At 39.1% G+C, this 14,923-nt stretch overlaps 1 protein-coding gene across 3 annotated transcripts in view; it reads left to right on the top strand.

Moving 5' to 3' along the window:
• Nucleotides 1-14,923, top strand: part of Angpt1 (angiopoietin 1) — a 229,401-nt gene that overhangs the window by 154,108 nt on the left and 60,370 nt on the right. For 2 of the 3 annotated variants that reach the window (XM_048457160.3, XM_048457162.3), the window contains exon 4: nt 5,987-6,219. In XM_048457160.3, the coding sequence (XP_048313117.2) occupies nt 5,987-6,219 (233 nt within the window). The remainder of the gene's footprint in view (nt 1-5,986; nt 6,220-14,923) is intronic. The other variant, XM_048457161.3, reaches the window with a different exon arrangement.

Raw genomic sequence — 14,923 nt, 5'->3', positions numbered from 1 at the left:
ATTGCCCAAGTGTTTTCATTTGATTACATTACTTGTTTTTGTTTTACTAACTCATATGAATCCTTTGTGGCATATAAATTCTGTTATATGTACTGAAAGTATTTTACATTGTCATACATTTATTTTCAAATATCTGTATTACATTCTCTTAGGTCACACACTATATTTGTCTTTTTTCTTCCTTATTTCTGGCTTCTACAATATCTTTAGCTTATTCTTATCTTCTCAAGCTTTGAAACATTTGCTGTCTGATGCTGACTTTGTAGTATTTATAATTCTGCCCCAAATTTGAGTTGCCAAACAAGCATGACCATATTTTGAAAGAGAATTTAGTATCTAATTTAGTAGCAAATTATAAATTTAATCTATAATAAAGTCATCCTTTTCACGCCCATATTTGTACCATATGGTGAAACGGTGCATACTACAAACAAGGAAATAATTAAACCATTTGTGAATAAGTTCAGACAGATAAAAACGAGGCCGTTTCTATATTTTCAACATCTCTTCCTTGTGTCAAGAGCTATATTTACACACAACACAGGCAACTCTCACCACTAGGCATTCATTGGCTGCTATGTTAAGAATGCTATTGTGGGAAACAATTTGAAAGGGAGAGCATTTATGTGAAAGTTTCAAGATGTATCCAATGGTTTTAAATATTTCTGAGAAGATAGATTGTAGAAAAGGAGGGTGTGTGCAGGGCCGGCAATCAACCAGAATGTTCAAATTATGTATACTCTTTCATGAGCTTTTACTGAAGTTCAAGACCTAGATTATTTTGTTTATTTTATTCTTCATTAGAGTGCACCTCTGCCTCAAACTAGAAGTTAAGTGCCAAAATCCTATGCATGTCTCTTCTCAAAGTGCTCCCAGAAAGATGGGAAACAGGAAGTACTGAGAATCCTGTGAGAAACTCTGCTTTGGAATTTGCAGCTCAGTGTGTGTAGGCTGAATGCACAGTTGGTAAACTTGCCCCACGGAACACTGAGCTCAAAAGACGCCTCCCAAGGAAAGGGTTTATCTCATCTAAATCTTCCAAAGGTTTGACAGTGATCTTCTCTTTCTGTTTAATAAACTGAAACAAAAACCCAGGCACTGATGTTTGCAGTCAGCATCCCGTGCTTTGTTATGAGCTTAGCCCTCAGCGAAATTTGTTAAAAGTTATCGTCAAGGAAATCAACAACATTTTTTAAATCCTGTTTTAGGCTCTAATGTCCCAAGACTTGACTGTCTTATCTAGTGGTCTCCATGCCAGATGAAGAAAGGCTTTTTGGACTTTTTCCGATTAGGAGTAATGATAGAGGATCTATAGAAGGGTTCAGGGACCAGATGGAATATAATCAATGTATTGGATAAAAGCTTAAACTGGATGGCAGACATTTTAAGGTGGGGCTATAATTAAGAACCCCTTGGCACCGGGAATGTGGTTCCCTGATTACTTTTTAAAATTGAGTTCAGTTCTTGTATTCATGTTAGGCAGCTGTCATCTCCTTGTAATTGCAGCAGGGAGCTGATGCCTCGGGCCTTCCTCTCTGGGCACACTTGCCCTCAGACAGACAGACAGACAAACACACACACACACACAAATGAGTAAATAAAATAAATTATTAGAAACAAAATCTTAGTTGGGATTTTTTAAAAAAGATTTTCTTTATGGGTGGAAAAAATGGGCAAGTTAAAATACTGTGCCTCTCAAGCTCCCAAACCAATGAGATGGTGAAGAGAACATGTTGCAGAGATGTTTCCGGTGATGGCTGGCTTATTTGTGTGATGTAAATAGTGTAAATAGGTTATAGAGCTACTTTTCTATTTCTGTAGTTAAACAAACACCAGATTCTTATGGTTCCAGAGGGTTTGAGGTCATGCTGATTCAGTGAAGGTATGGCAACAAGATTAATACTGAGGGTTCACCTCTCGAACTGTAAGCACGAGGTAGGAAAGGAGGGAACTGGGAATGGTTTGTGGCTTAGAAACCAAAAAACTTGCCCCCAGTGATATACTTCCTCCAAAAAGGCCACATCTCCCAAACCTACCCAAATAGCACCCCTCACTGAGGATTAAGGATAGGCCCACATTCATGGGGGATCATCTCTTAATCAAGCCTTCACATAGGTAAAGGCTGCATTATACTGCATCAATGTTTGGTTGTGGATGGGGGCCAGTTTCATAGCAGTGGGGATCTGTGCAGCTTTCAAACATAAAGCCACTGAAAACATGTTCTGTGAGCCCTGGTTCCAGCACTTAATGTACTTTGTAAGGTTTTAGATAAGAAGTATAGATTGCTACATATATTCTAGGGCTTGTAACTCAGTTCCATTCAAATCAACTATAATGCTATAAGAATCCAAGAAAAGACTGAAGAGAAGATTAGTTGTTTCTCTTTCACAACCTTTTGCACAGGTTCAGTTCCTGGAACCCACACGGCAGCTCAAACTCATAATTCAGGGTTCAGAGAATCTGTTTCTCTCTTCTGGTTTCTGTGGATACTGCATGTTATAGTACACAGACATACATGCAGACAAAAGACTCCTACACCTACAATAAGCATAAAAATAAATCTTTAAGAAAAAGAAGCAAAGGAGATAGGGATTTTCTTAAGCGTTATGCAGCTCTAATATTATATTACAAATGTGTTACTAGCTACAGACAGTATATATCTTTTTGGAAAGTAAATCTTAGATATAAACCATTTGAATTAAATACAACAAAAAGGTTGACTTAGAAAGTGCATAAAGAGCCAAAGAGAAAAAGAGGAAAGAAAGAGAAAAGTCTTTTGGAAACCATACATTAAGAGGAGATGAAAAAGAGGATGAATCCCATCAAAGCAGACAGAAGGGTCAGGAAGAGATGGCCATTCTGAAAGAGTCTAAAGAATATCACCCATAAAAAAGATTGGCTATACTATTACTAGAAAATAACTGGACTAGGAGGAGGGCTACTAAGAGAGACCTAAGTATCCTGGTAGGAAACACTTTCTGGGAAACTTTATCTATTCCGTATGTCAAGGTTCCAGTACTGCAGCCAGAGAATTGCTGCTTTGGTTTCCCGGTCCTCTGAGATATCTGTGATCTGTGTCTTCTTGCATCCTGATGATGGATGCTTCTTTTCCTTCTTGAATATCTCTTCTAAAATGACAGTCTGGGCTGATGCCACTTGAAACCTGCAAGTCATGGTAGATTAACACCTGTTTAGTGGGTAATGAAAATTAATGTTCTTTCCAATATGATAATGTATATTCCCTTGACAAAGGAAACCACTTCTCTTCTACAAGCCGACACCCAAGATTGTTTTCTTTGGATTAAGGATCTCCTTCATCATCTTTTTACTCTCCAAATTGTGTTGAAAACAAATCAAAACAAAGCTCCCAATGTCGTTGACTGGCTTCTCTAGTGGAGCAGCAGCCTCTCCCAGTGCTCTTCTTGTAGAGACACATCAGATGCAGAAGTGGAAAATATTGATGCAAAGTATGAAAAATGAATTATGTTGGAAACAGAAGTTTCTTGCTGCTTATGATTCTTCTCTGAGGCTTGCTGTCTAAAAATAAATCCTTAGTGTAGAAATATTGTCATCTTAGACTCCACATAGTTATTGGCACTTAGCAACTAAAAAATATGACTTATAACTAGAACCTGATATTGTCTGTTAATTAGGAAACCTGGAAGGCCAGCTCTGATTTTACTTCTGGGATACAAACGCTTGCTTAGAACATTTGTCCAGAATCATATGACACTTTAGTTTCCAAGTCATGAAGTGCTCATCATTTTAGCCATTAATGCTAAAGATTTCCCGGTAGTATACGATTACTGATGTGAATATGACACACGATTTTTTTCTAAGTTAACGACTCTGAGTTGCAGCAGTCATGTATCTGATCCCTACTCCTGAAATAGGAGAAAACGTAACTAAAAAGTAAGCTAAGCATGGGCTGGAGCATCGGTTGTGGTTAATTCTCAGATCAAAAGCCAAAACTCTACAAGCAGGATGGAAGGCTTCGCCTCTACCCACAGCAGAGAACTCCTCAGTTAAGTAGGATGTGGATGGCACTTTTTAAAATCAATACAAACAATAGAAAAATTGACTGCCGTTCTCCCCAACCTTTCTCTCTTCTTTTTTTCCCCTCTCATAAGCTTTTCTAGCAGCAACAAGTTATTGGCGCAGCAGGAACTACTAAAAGACACTGCATCATACTTATTCCCTAGAGATCCTTTCTTTCATCTTACTCTGACTTCCTTTTCTAACTTTTCTTCAGTTCTGAACAGGGATTTAAACAAATGTAAATGACCCTAAGTATTTCTCCTCTTCCCTTTCCAATTAGAGGTTTCTGTATGGCCAGGAGAAGGGAAGGATTCTTTCTGTCTTGACATCTAGTAGAACGAAGGAAACTCAAGAGAGAAATGTGGCGTCCCTTACTGGGTATCCGCGTGGAACCTGCATATGTGAACCTTGGTTCGCTCCCAAAATTTCTGCGAGTTAGGCTGGTCTCACAAATGGGCCCAGCTTCCCAGCAGCTCTCTACCATACACTAGGCTACACTCTTCTTTGGAGAACAGATTTGTTAGCAAAGACCCGGAGCGTCCTTGAGCGTTTCTTGCCACACTTCTTCCTGTGTGTAAAGACGGTCAGATGTTACATCTTGCCCCTTCTCGCAAACACTTGGAAAGTTTGACTCTTCAAACACACTAGATTGTATAATTTAAGTATTAAATTTAAAACACTCCCTAGTGTCTTCTTTTTGAAGACTTATAGGAATGATTCAGCTCTATATTTCTCCAAGGTAAATTAAGTGCCCATTCTGGGTGTGCTGCATTGGAATAGCACCTTGTAAACTAAGGACGGCTTGGAACCGTCTGAAAACAGAACTAAGAAAACTGAGTAAGTCTTTTCCCCTAAGAATATTAGTGTATTAGACACTCTATAAAGTAGAAAATGCCTTTTATTTCAAGTCAGTTGCCCAGATCCCCAAGTGCTTCTGCGTTCTTCGTCGCTTTTCATGCACACTGCACAAGGAGGGTGTCGTTGGCAGAGCGCTGAGAGAAGCTTCCCATGGTTGCCTCACTTTGAGCAAAGTATCCCACATTTCTCTGTAAGACTATGGTACTCACGTAATGGAGTCTTACTTTTCTGCACCGCCTGCCTAGTGATTCCAGAAACTGTGATAGCCACACATCTCATCCAGAAGCCTGACCTCACAAGAAGAGTTAGCTAGAGTTGCAAAACAGGATGGGTTAAGGTGCTCTCTGTTCCTGCAGAACCCGCCTCAATAGATGCTTGCTTGCAGAAAGGTTTCCTTTTGTCCACATCTCTGTCAGCATTTGATGGCATTTTCTTTTTCGTAATTCATCCATTTTGTGTGCATATGTGTGCATGAGTGTGTACACAAGCCAGGTGCATGTGTGGGCCCATGGAAATTAGAAATGGCATTTCGATATTCTGGAACTAGAATTGCAAGTTGCCATGTGAGTGCTGAGAACAGAGCCCGGGTCCTCACTATTTAGGAGCAGTAAGTGATAAGTGCTCTTAGCCGCTGGAGCTCTTCCTTGCTATTCTCTTAATGATTGGCGATCTGCCAATGGTGAAAGAGAACCTCACTGTGGTTTCGATTTGTGTTTTTCACGTGGTTGACACTATATACATTTTTGTCTCGCAAAAACCACTTTTATGAGCCAGTAAGACCGCTGAGTAGGTAAAAGGTTTATTGCCTACCAAGCTTGATGATTTGAGTTCAGTCCTCAGAACCAACACAGGGGAAGGCAATTGTAAACCATTGTCTGCAATATGCAAATGCACCACAGCATGTGTAAGCAAATGTGCATGCACAGATGAACATGCAGACACACACACGTGCACATGAACACATGAAAACACATACGCACTCCTATAATAAATAATTTAAACTTGTAGTCTTACTCCTAGGGACAAGTAGAATTCCAGCATTGTTTCTCCAGCGCTGTAAGAATTAAGTCTTATTTTCATTTCCTTGTAGCTTATTAGAACATAAAATTTTAGAAATGGAGGGAAAACACAAAGAAGAATTGGACACCTTGAAGGAAGAGAAGGAAAACCTTCAAAGTCTGGTTACACGTCAAACATTCATCATCCAGGAGTTAGAGAAGCAACTCACGAGAGCCACCACCAACAACAGCGTCCTCCAAAGACAGCAGCTGGAACTCATGGACACAGTCCACAACCTCGTCAGCCTCTGCACTAAGGAAGGTGGTAAGAATTCTTCCCTGCTCTTGGCTTTGTGAACATTTTGTTTCCTGCAAACAAGTAAAGGTTTGCTACTGTTTTCTGTGTTGCACCGGCGCCAATGTAAATGCTGTAGATGGACTTCATCCTGAAAAGCGTTCCCAAGATTTAGCTGGTCGTTTTTACTGCTCTCTAAGTTCAGAACAATTATTTTTAAGTTTAAATTTGTGTGTTGCAATGTCTTTCTAAAAGAATGTTACAAAAAATCATCTTTCATTTTTGGTATTTTTAACATTGATAATATCTCTTATACTGTAATAGTTACATATTTGACATTATGGTGTTAGATACTTCTGTATAGAGCAGAAATTAAGCAATACTTAGAACTAGTTCAGAGTTCGGGGGTTAGTTTTGTGGCAGTTTCTGTTTTTATAATTAATTTTAAATGTTTCTTCTTTCAGGAGAGAGGGGAAGGGAAGTGCTAGTTGTGTGAAAAGGTGAAAGAGACAGTCTTCAATAAGTATTATAGTAAGGAAAGATGGTTGTTGTTAAGTTCCCATTAAGATCGCTTATCCTTGGTCCTGTGCAGAGATCTAAAAAGGACACCTACTCACTGTAGGGATGTCTTTGTGACGATGGAACTTAACACTTGATATGACTGGAATATCTGGAGCCATATAACCACATAGCTGCCAGTCAATGTACCTTGAGAAGATATTTATCTTTTTGTTTGTTTGCTTGCTTGTTTTGTTTTTCTAGACAGTAGCTATGGAGTCAGTCCTGGAACTTGCTTGGTAGACCAGGCTGGGCTCGAACTCACAGATATCCGCCTGCCTCCGCCTCCGGAGTGCTGGGATTAAAGGTGTGCGCCACCATCACCCGACTGATATCCATACATTTATTCTTCTTTCTTTATCGTGTGTGGGACTGGTGTATGTGAAAATATGAGCATATGTGTGTCATAGTGTACATGTGTCTGTCAAGGGACAATTCATGGAGTTGCTTCTCTGCTTCGAGATCTCCATGGATTCTGGAGATCCAATTCAAGTCACCAGACTCCTGCAGCAAGCTCCTTTCCCTTTTGAACAGCTTGCCCTCCTCTCACCATCGCTGAAGGAATGCGCTTTTGCACAAATCCAGTGTAAGCAGAACCCTGACCTGCAGCTCAGTACAGGGCTTTCAAGTCTGGAGCCTGGGGTTATCTCCTGCAGTTCCAGCCTGCGGTCAGCCCTTCTGAGCAGAGATGGGTCTGGAAATGGAGATGAGTGAGAGCATTGCTTACATCTGAAACCGATTGTAGTCATCGACCTGTGGCTGGTGTGACCACTCACGTCACGGTTCAGTGTGGGTGTGTGATGTACACATGTGGCCGGTCCTTGACTCATGGTGCTACATAAAAAAGCTGTGCTTCATTCTTTTCTTTCATGTAGAGATAGGAACACACAAGATAACTTGACGGGAAGAGATCTTGTTTTAGAGACGTTTCACATTTCTCGGTTGCACTCCATTTCCTTACATTGTATCTCCTTTAGATAGTCTAAACAAGCCCCCAAGATATTTTGTAAAGAACTTGTTTTAAACAGTGAGTCTGGAGCGCTCCATTTGGGTGTGCTCAGCAATGTGATTGGGAAGAAAAAAACCTGCTAATCAGACAGGGCTTGCCAAACCGTGAGCCTGAGTTCACTGGAAGAAAAGCGTGGTAGGATTTTGCCAGGGAATTTTAATAGAGCTCATGAGTATTTATAAATTAAGCATTAATATGAGACCTATCTATTCTCATATTGAGATGAATACATTGGGAGAAAGATTGAAAACATATTTTTCTCATCATCCCGAGACTTAAGCACATGGAGTTGGGTAGTGTTTTGTGCATGATTTCAGAAATGTCCAGCGCTAGGGATTCTCACAGAGCTCGTATGTCTGCCTACTTATCATGATTTAATTTCATCCCCCGGTGTTTGTCTAATAAACATGTCTTCAAGCTGTTAGAAGCAGGGACTGTAACTAGAATTTCTGCTGTGGTTTGAAGTTTGTCTCCAATATCAGTAAGCAAACATCTTCTTTGTTTATTTATTGAGAAATTATGATAGCAAATATGACAGGCGCTGGCCATGCTGAGCATCTACTCAGGGTGTGGAGAAGGTGTGGGCGTCTGCTCTATGATGAGAACATCTAAAGGGCAGTGGTGATAATAACGCAGACTGAATTTTCTGATGCTCTAACACTTCAAATACAGTCCTTCCTTTTCATGATGCAGCCGTAAAGCAAACCTTGTCTTAGCTGTAAGACTTGGTGCACGATTGTCTGATTCTCCCCTGGGTTTTGTGTCCTCAAAGCTGCAGACTTTGTTTTGGATAGTTTGTATTCCCTTTCATCTCAGGTAAGTATCCTGGCCATTTTCATTCTCCTAAGGGGCACAGAAGAGATGTACCTCTCACTATGGTTTCTATTAAGATGTTAATCCTCTTCATCTCTGTACTTCCATGTGAGTCATACACAGTCTCAAGTCACCGTGCATTTAGATTTCAAGGTGTAAATACCTTAGTACTGAATTAAATATGTTGCTAGATGAACTTTGCTTTCATTATAGCTATTAAACACATCTCCAACCTTTCTTATTTTATGGCCCCAAATTTATTTATTATCCAGGCTTACTGTTTATCAGATGAGTATATAAAACTGTTGTACTTTTAAATTTATATGCATACAAATATAGCAAAATTGATATAACACAATATGACATTATATTTCCTAAAATAAATATTGAAAGTTCAAACCGTGTCATAATGAGCAGCTCACACACACAAAAAAATTAACTTTGATTTCAATGTACTTCAGTCATTTGGGGAATGATCTCAAATATAATGTCATGTAAAAAGAATACATTGGTAGTGAGTTTTTTCTGTCTGATGGTCAGGTAGAAAACTGCTGGCAGCATAATTTTGCCTACTTTGCCAGGATAAGGAAAGAATGAACTGAGATGTTTGATATGAAGCAAAGCACACAATTCCGACAACACAGGTCGGACACTAAGCTATAGTCCCTTCCGTATCTCCTAAGGAATAAAATTCGGTTAGACAAGCCTTAAGAGTTGTCTGCAAGCAGGATTTCTTCAGTGCATAACTGAACACAGTGCTCTAGGCTCACTCCTAAGAGCCATCCAAGCTTCTTCTTTTAGCTTCCCTCAGTTTTCTGATGTCTAAAATAGGATCACAAATTTCCCCGAAGAGACCATGGAACATCATAAATATGTGCGGCTTATCATTGTCTATTATGTAGTTCAAGCCTGGGTGGGAATCGATTTTATGTGTTTTACCACAAAGAAATGAAAATTATGTGATAACGCATTAATGTGCCATGGCAAAGTATGTCTGGGACACTATGAGTAGATATGTTACTTTCCCCAAAGTCTTTTTGATTCAAAAACTGTTAATCTATCTTTCCATAGAATAATCGTTTCCATTTGATAGTGCTTTTGTTCTAGAACATATGACACCGTAAGAAACACTTACCCTAAATATTGCTGAGAAGCGTACTTTCAGGAATAATGCACCAACAGGCAGCGATGATATCACAAGCCAGTGGTCATTTCAAACTGTACTATATCCACTTTAGCCGCTTCTGGATAACACATTTATTTTCGTGTAATCTTTGCAAATGTTTGGTCACATTTATTCTTAGGCACATTACCCACTAGAGAAATATTGTGTTCCGTGTTATCACTGTGTCCGAGCTGAGCTGCTTGCTTCATGATTTTTGGCATATCATAGTTATTGCTAGAATTAAAAAGTTCACAGTGACAATGGCATGGAAACAGTGTTTATACTGCTTTAGAGAGGACAGTTGAGCCCTGTGACCACGGCCAGTAGCCTCCAGTCCTCTTCATCCCTGTGCACTGGTAATTAAGCTAGCACCACGTACAATGGAAGCAATAGAAACCACATTATAATAGGAAATTAGAATTTAATTGATGGCTAAGAATGCAAAAAGAAAAAAAAGGAGGAAAGAAAAGAAAAATTGAAGGATGAACCACTATTTAGGCTCATCATAAAGTGACACATTCACTATCTCGTTGTTTAAGTCATCTTTGAGTGCATTCCTGCCACAATAAAATGTGAATCATGAATTTATCTATTCATTCAAAATTAGCTCTGTAGCAACTATTCTTTTACATAGTCTCTTTCAGGGAATACCGGTTATTATCTTTTTTTTTTACATAGCAAAAACTTGTTAAGTTTTTACATGGCCTCCCATTGTTCATTCATCTGGGGGAAAATATGTTTTAGTATTTAGTGGCTTCTAGGAAACTGGAATTTGGGAGAAAAACGGATAAATGAGTAATAAGTTTCTGAATTCGTCATCAGGGGTGAACCCATGTTTGCAGGCACCAGCCAAATATATGTATTAAAATCATGGCAAGGAGACCTGGGAGCTAGCACAGTCAGCAAGGGGCCTGCTAGGTGAGCGTTGGGACCTGAGTTTGATCCTCAGGAATGATGGAAAAAACTGGGCATGGGGCAAGCTTCTGTAATCTCAGTGTCGGGAAGATGGGAAGAGGTGAATCCACTGGGCTCTATTAGCCAAATAGCCTAGGCTGCTCGGCAAGATCCAGGTCAGTGAGAGAGCCTGTCTCAATACATGAGCTGATGACTCTTGAGGAAAAAAAAAAAAAACAGAGGTGGATGTCTGGCATACAACCGTGTGTTCACACACAAGTGCATCTGCACACTTAGGAAAACACACACACACACACACACACACACACACACACACCACATAAAATGTCATCACCAGGACAGAATAAGGGTATCATTCAGCATCTATCTACTTTTCTTAATAGTTTATTAAATGTTTATTGTGACTCTAGTACTATGTAAACTTATCTGTATTTAGTTTTCTCACTAAAAGATTGTGGAGAAGTTACTAAGTCTAGCACATTTTGTAACTTCCATGAGGAACTTAAAAATATGACCACTTTATCTTCACACCTAGAAAAAAATGGAACCAGTATGGAAGAACAGGTAAGTTGGCTCTAAAAGAGAGATGATGGCTATGTAGTATTTGAATATTATGTAAATATTTGAAAGGAATATGGTAGAGGAGAAGTCCTTCACAGAGAGCACAAATAACATGTGTGTTGTCAAGAAGGTATAGGAACGTGGATAGGACTAGTATATGTAGATCATCAGGCTAAATCTTAGAATCAAGACAGAGACAGAAGAAGAGGATGTAAAAGAGGTCAACTGAGAGAGATAAAATAAACAAGATTTTGTTCCCCCCTCTAAATCAATGACAGTCCATTGTCAGTATAAAGGGATGGAATGGCCTTTGCATTTCAGAAAAAAAATCCTCAAATTATACACACAAGTAACATTATATACTATGTATATGTATATGAAATAACAATTATTGATAAAGCAGGCCACAAATTTGAAAAAGAACAGGGAGGGGTAGAGGCGAGCCCATTTACACAAGCATGCATTTGTTTATAGTTTCAGAGAATTTATTTACAAAGGTTATAAGATCATTTTATAAAATACTAAGTGCAAAATTAAACTAAGACAGGATGCAAATTCAGAGTTCCTTATAGATCAGATTTTTAAAAAATAACACCAGCAAATTAGGGGGTGGATATTCGTGAGCAGTGTGATGCAGCAGAGTAGTTAGGAGTGGTGTCCTCTCCCCAGTAGAAGAGAAATGTAAAGATATGTATTTGTATATATAAATCTATACTTATGCATATATATGTGTGTATGCATATATGGATATATACATACTTGTCTCAGTTGCATAGATTGAAGACTATCTACACTCACGAATCTTTAATATTAAAGCATAGGTAAAAGTTTTGGAATGGCAAATGCATAGGAGAGAAAGGAAACAAGAACAAATGCGGAGGACCTGGGCACAATAACATATTCAGTTCCTGACTAAAAATTCACATTGTAAGTTACAGGAATCTCCCATGGGAGTCCTTTGAAAAGATTCTTTCACATGGTCTGGAAGCCACAATGACTGATAAGACACATTTTTCAGGGCTCTGCATTATTTGGGCTAAAGTGCCTTTCCCAGAGGCTGATTACAATGGTATGAACATGTGATCATTATTGTCAGTCTTCTGGCCGTCTTTAAAAAGGTGAATCAAAGCATCTGCATCCTTCCCAGTACAGTGGAACTCTTTGGCTCTGTTCTCAGAACAGGAACTTCTGAAAGGAATTTGCCGCCGTATCTATTGAGTCCTTGAAGTAGATCACCCAGTCAAGAGACGGGGTAGCTTGCACTGCAAGTCTCTTGAGTTCAGAATGATTCTAAAAACATGGCAAGTGCTGGGAGGAAAGGAAAAGGCCTTAAAAGCCACTCAGATAAATATTGAGAAAATAGGAAATATCCCTTTCATTAACTGAGTGAGCTACTTGATGTTTTCTGACCACTTGTAATGCACAATTTAACATTAGGTAGAAGGAGAAAGGAAAATAAACAAAGTCATCGGCTGCTTCCTATAGCGAACTCTTGTTCCCATTTAGCGAGGGAATTCTTTATCTTGACAGAAAATTATATGCCAAACATATACAATTTCTGTAAAATGAACTGCACTATCTAGCACTTCCTTTCATAAAACAGAGAGAGTGGCTTAAGGGGAAAGTGGCTGTTTACTTTTGGACATAGTGTGTTTCTTCTTTCAGATGGAGCGTGTTATCTGCCTTTTGGAAAGTTGCAATTTCTATTAAAAAAAAAAGGAGAGGGGAGAAATAGTGGATAGCTGAACTAGTGATAACAAAATTGAAAACTACAGCTGCTGACCTCACCCATGAACTATTTTTCAACCACATCTTTTGAGGGAGATTTGAAATTTTGTGGTTCTCTTTCAGAATTAGTTCCTACTTCAGACACTAACTGAACTATCTGCAAAGTGGTATCTCCTGGTTCCAGCTAGACCTGGGCAATCCCAGCATGAAAGCGCCCTTACAAAATAGAGTTCCCTTCCTATTCCAACATAGCAATGGAAAAGCTCCATGCCTGGTCCTCCTTTGCTCCCACAGCTTGCTTAGTTCAGGCAACAAAGCACAAATAGTTTGAACAGAGCCTCAACTAAGTTTCTTGGACTCAACCACACACAAGTCAAGTTCTGTAGCTGTTTTCTGAATCCAGGTTGCACAGTGTCAGCAAAGGCTGGTTAGGCGCAGAGCTTGACACCAATGAGTTCTCTGAGAGAACCACACTCCATCAGAACCATTCAATAATTAAATATGCATGCGTCTTATCAACTGTAGAGTAAAACTGTCCTGGAAATGAGAACATTTTCAGAAGGGAGGATAAAGAATCAAATCCCAAACACTTTACACTCTACATCTAACTTTAAATACCTACAAATGCATTTCAGCATCTGATTTTTCTAAAAGTCAACTACAAAGTATCTTTAAAATTCTAGTAATCCATAAAAGCTTTAAGGTATGACAGAACAACTGAGAATTTAGCATTTAATCTCTATTACCTGACTTCAATCCCCTGATATCACAGTGACAGAGAGAAGCAAGAGTAGTGCATACCTGCTGTGGCACTGTGTGAGTGCAACACACACACGCACATACACACAAATGTACATGCATGCCTATGTGCACACACACATACACACAATAATAGTAATAAATAACAAATATAAAAACTTCGGTTCCTTATATAAATTCTTAATTTACTTTAGGCTAAAGAATTAATACTACTTTTGAGCACTGTCATCTCTAATCCTAGAGATGGTTATGGTACTCACATTCTAAGTCAGATCATCTGTGCTGAATTGTATTAATATGGGACCTATCAAAGATGACCTACCTTTTTAATAGACTTATAAAACTGAGACTATAAAGGTTATATCAATGCCTAATTTCTTTTAATTTGTATATCTACATGAATTTATACTCATATTTAAATGTGAATATTATGATTGCACATTAGAATGAGTTCTTGTATAACCAGAACTTTAACTCAGGGTTCAGTTCTAAGTAGAAATTCACTTGTGAAGGGAAGGATGCCCAGGTATTCAAACTTGCAGACTCTCATATGCACAACTAATCTCAACCATAGTAAACCCTTAAGACCCACATATCTGACTTCAATGTTTCCTTCAGAGTTTCTTGGAGCAGCTATAGAATATGCCATCTGGAGGGCAGTGCAGGGTGGCATAGATAGAAAAATCAGAAACAGGACATTCGTTTTAGGTCCAGCTTGGCTGCCAGGTAAAATATCAAGCACCCAAGTGCTTGCCTGGTGTCCTAGCCCATTCCACCCTCTTCATAGTAGGAACTAGTTGTTCCGTCTTCTCCTAACGCCCTCGGAAGTCCCAGGAACAGAATGCAGCCACATGTGGTACCTGAATGAGCAGTCAAGAATTCAAGTTTATACTATCACAGGTGTAAAAGCAAAGTGACAGTAGTCACGTGGGGACAGTTAACCCTTATCTTCTCTAAAACCTTGGAGAGTTTCTGGTGTGCGAGAATTCAGAAGCATCTGGCAGGGACTCTGTGCGTCCAGCACAGCCTGGGGACTTTCCTTCCATGTTAATGGATTTTGCTGGAATCAGTTATTTGTCGACTCATGACAGAGCATAAACCATGTACTTTAAGCTTTCCCACATGTGTGCGGAGCCTTTTGTGTAAAATCAATACAGCTCTGCCAGGCTGAAGACATTACATGGGAAATTAACACACATGAAACCTGAAATATCTTTGTTAATGAA

This window comes from Myodes glareolus, chromosome 19 (genome assembly GCF_982192425.1).
Source record: "Myodes glareolus chromosome 19, mMyoGla1.1, whole genome shotgun sequence".
NCBI classification, from domain to species: domain Eukaryota; kingdom Metazoa; phylum Chordata; class Mammalia; order Rodentia; family Cricetidae; genus Myodes; species Myodes glareolus.
This window is presented reverse-complemented; position numbering and strand designations above follow the sequence as displayed.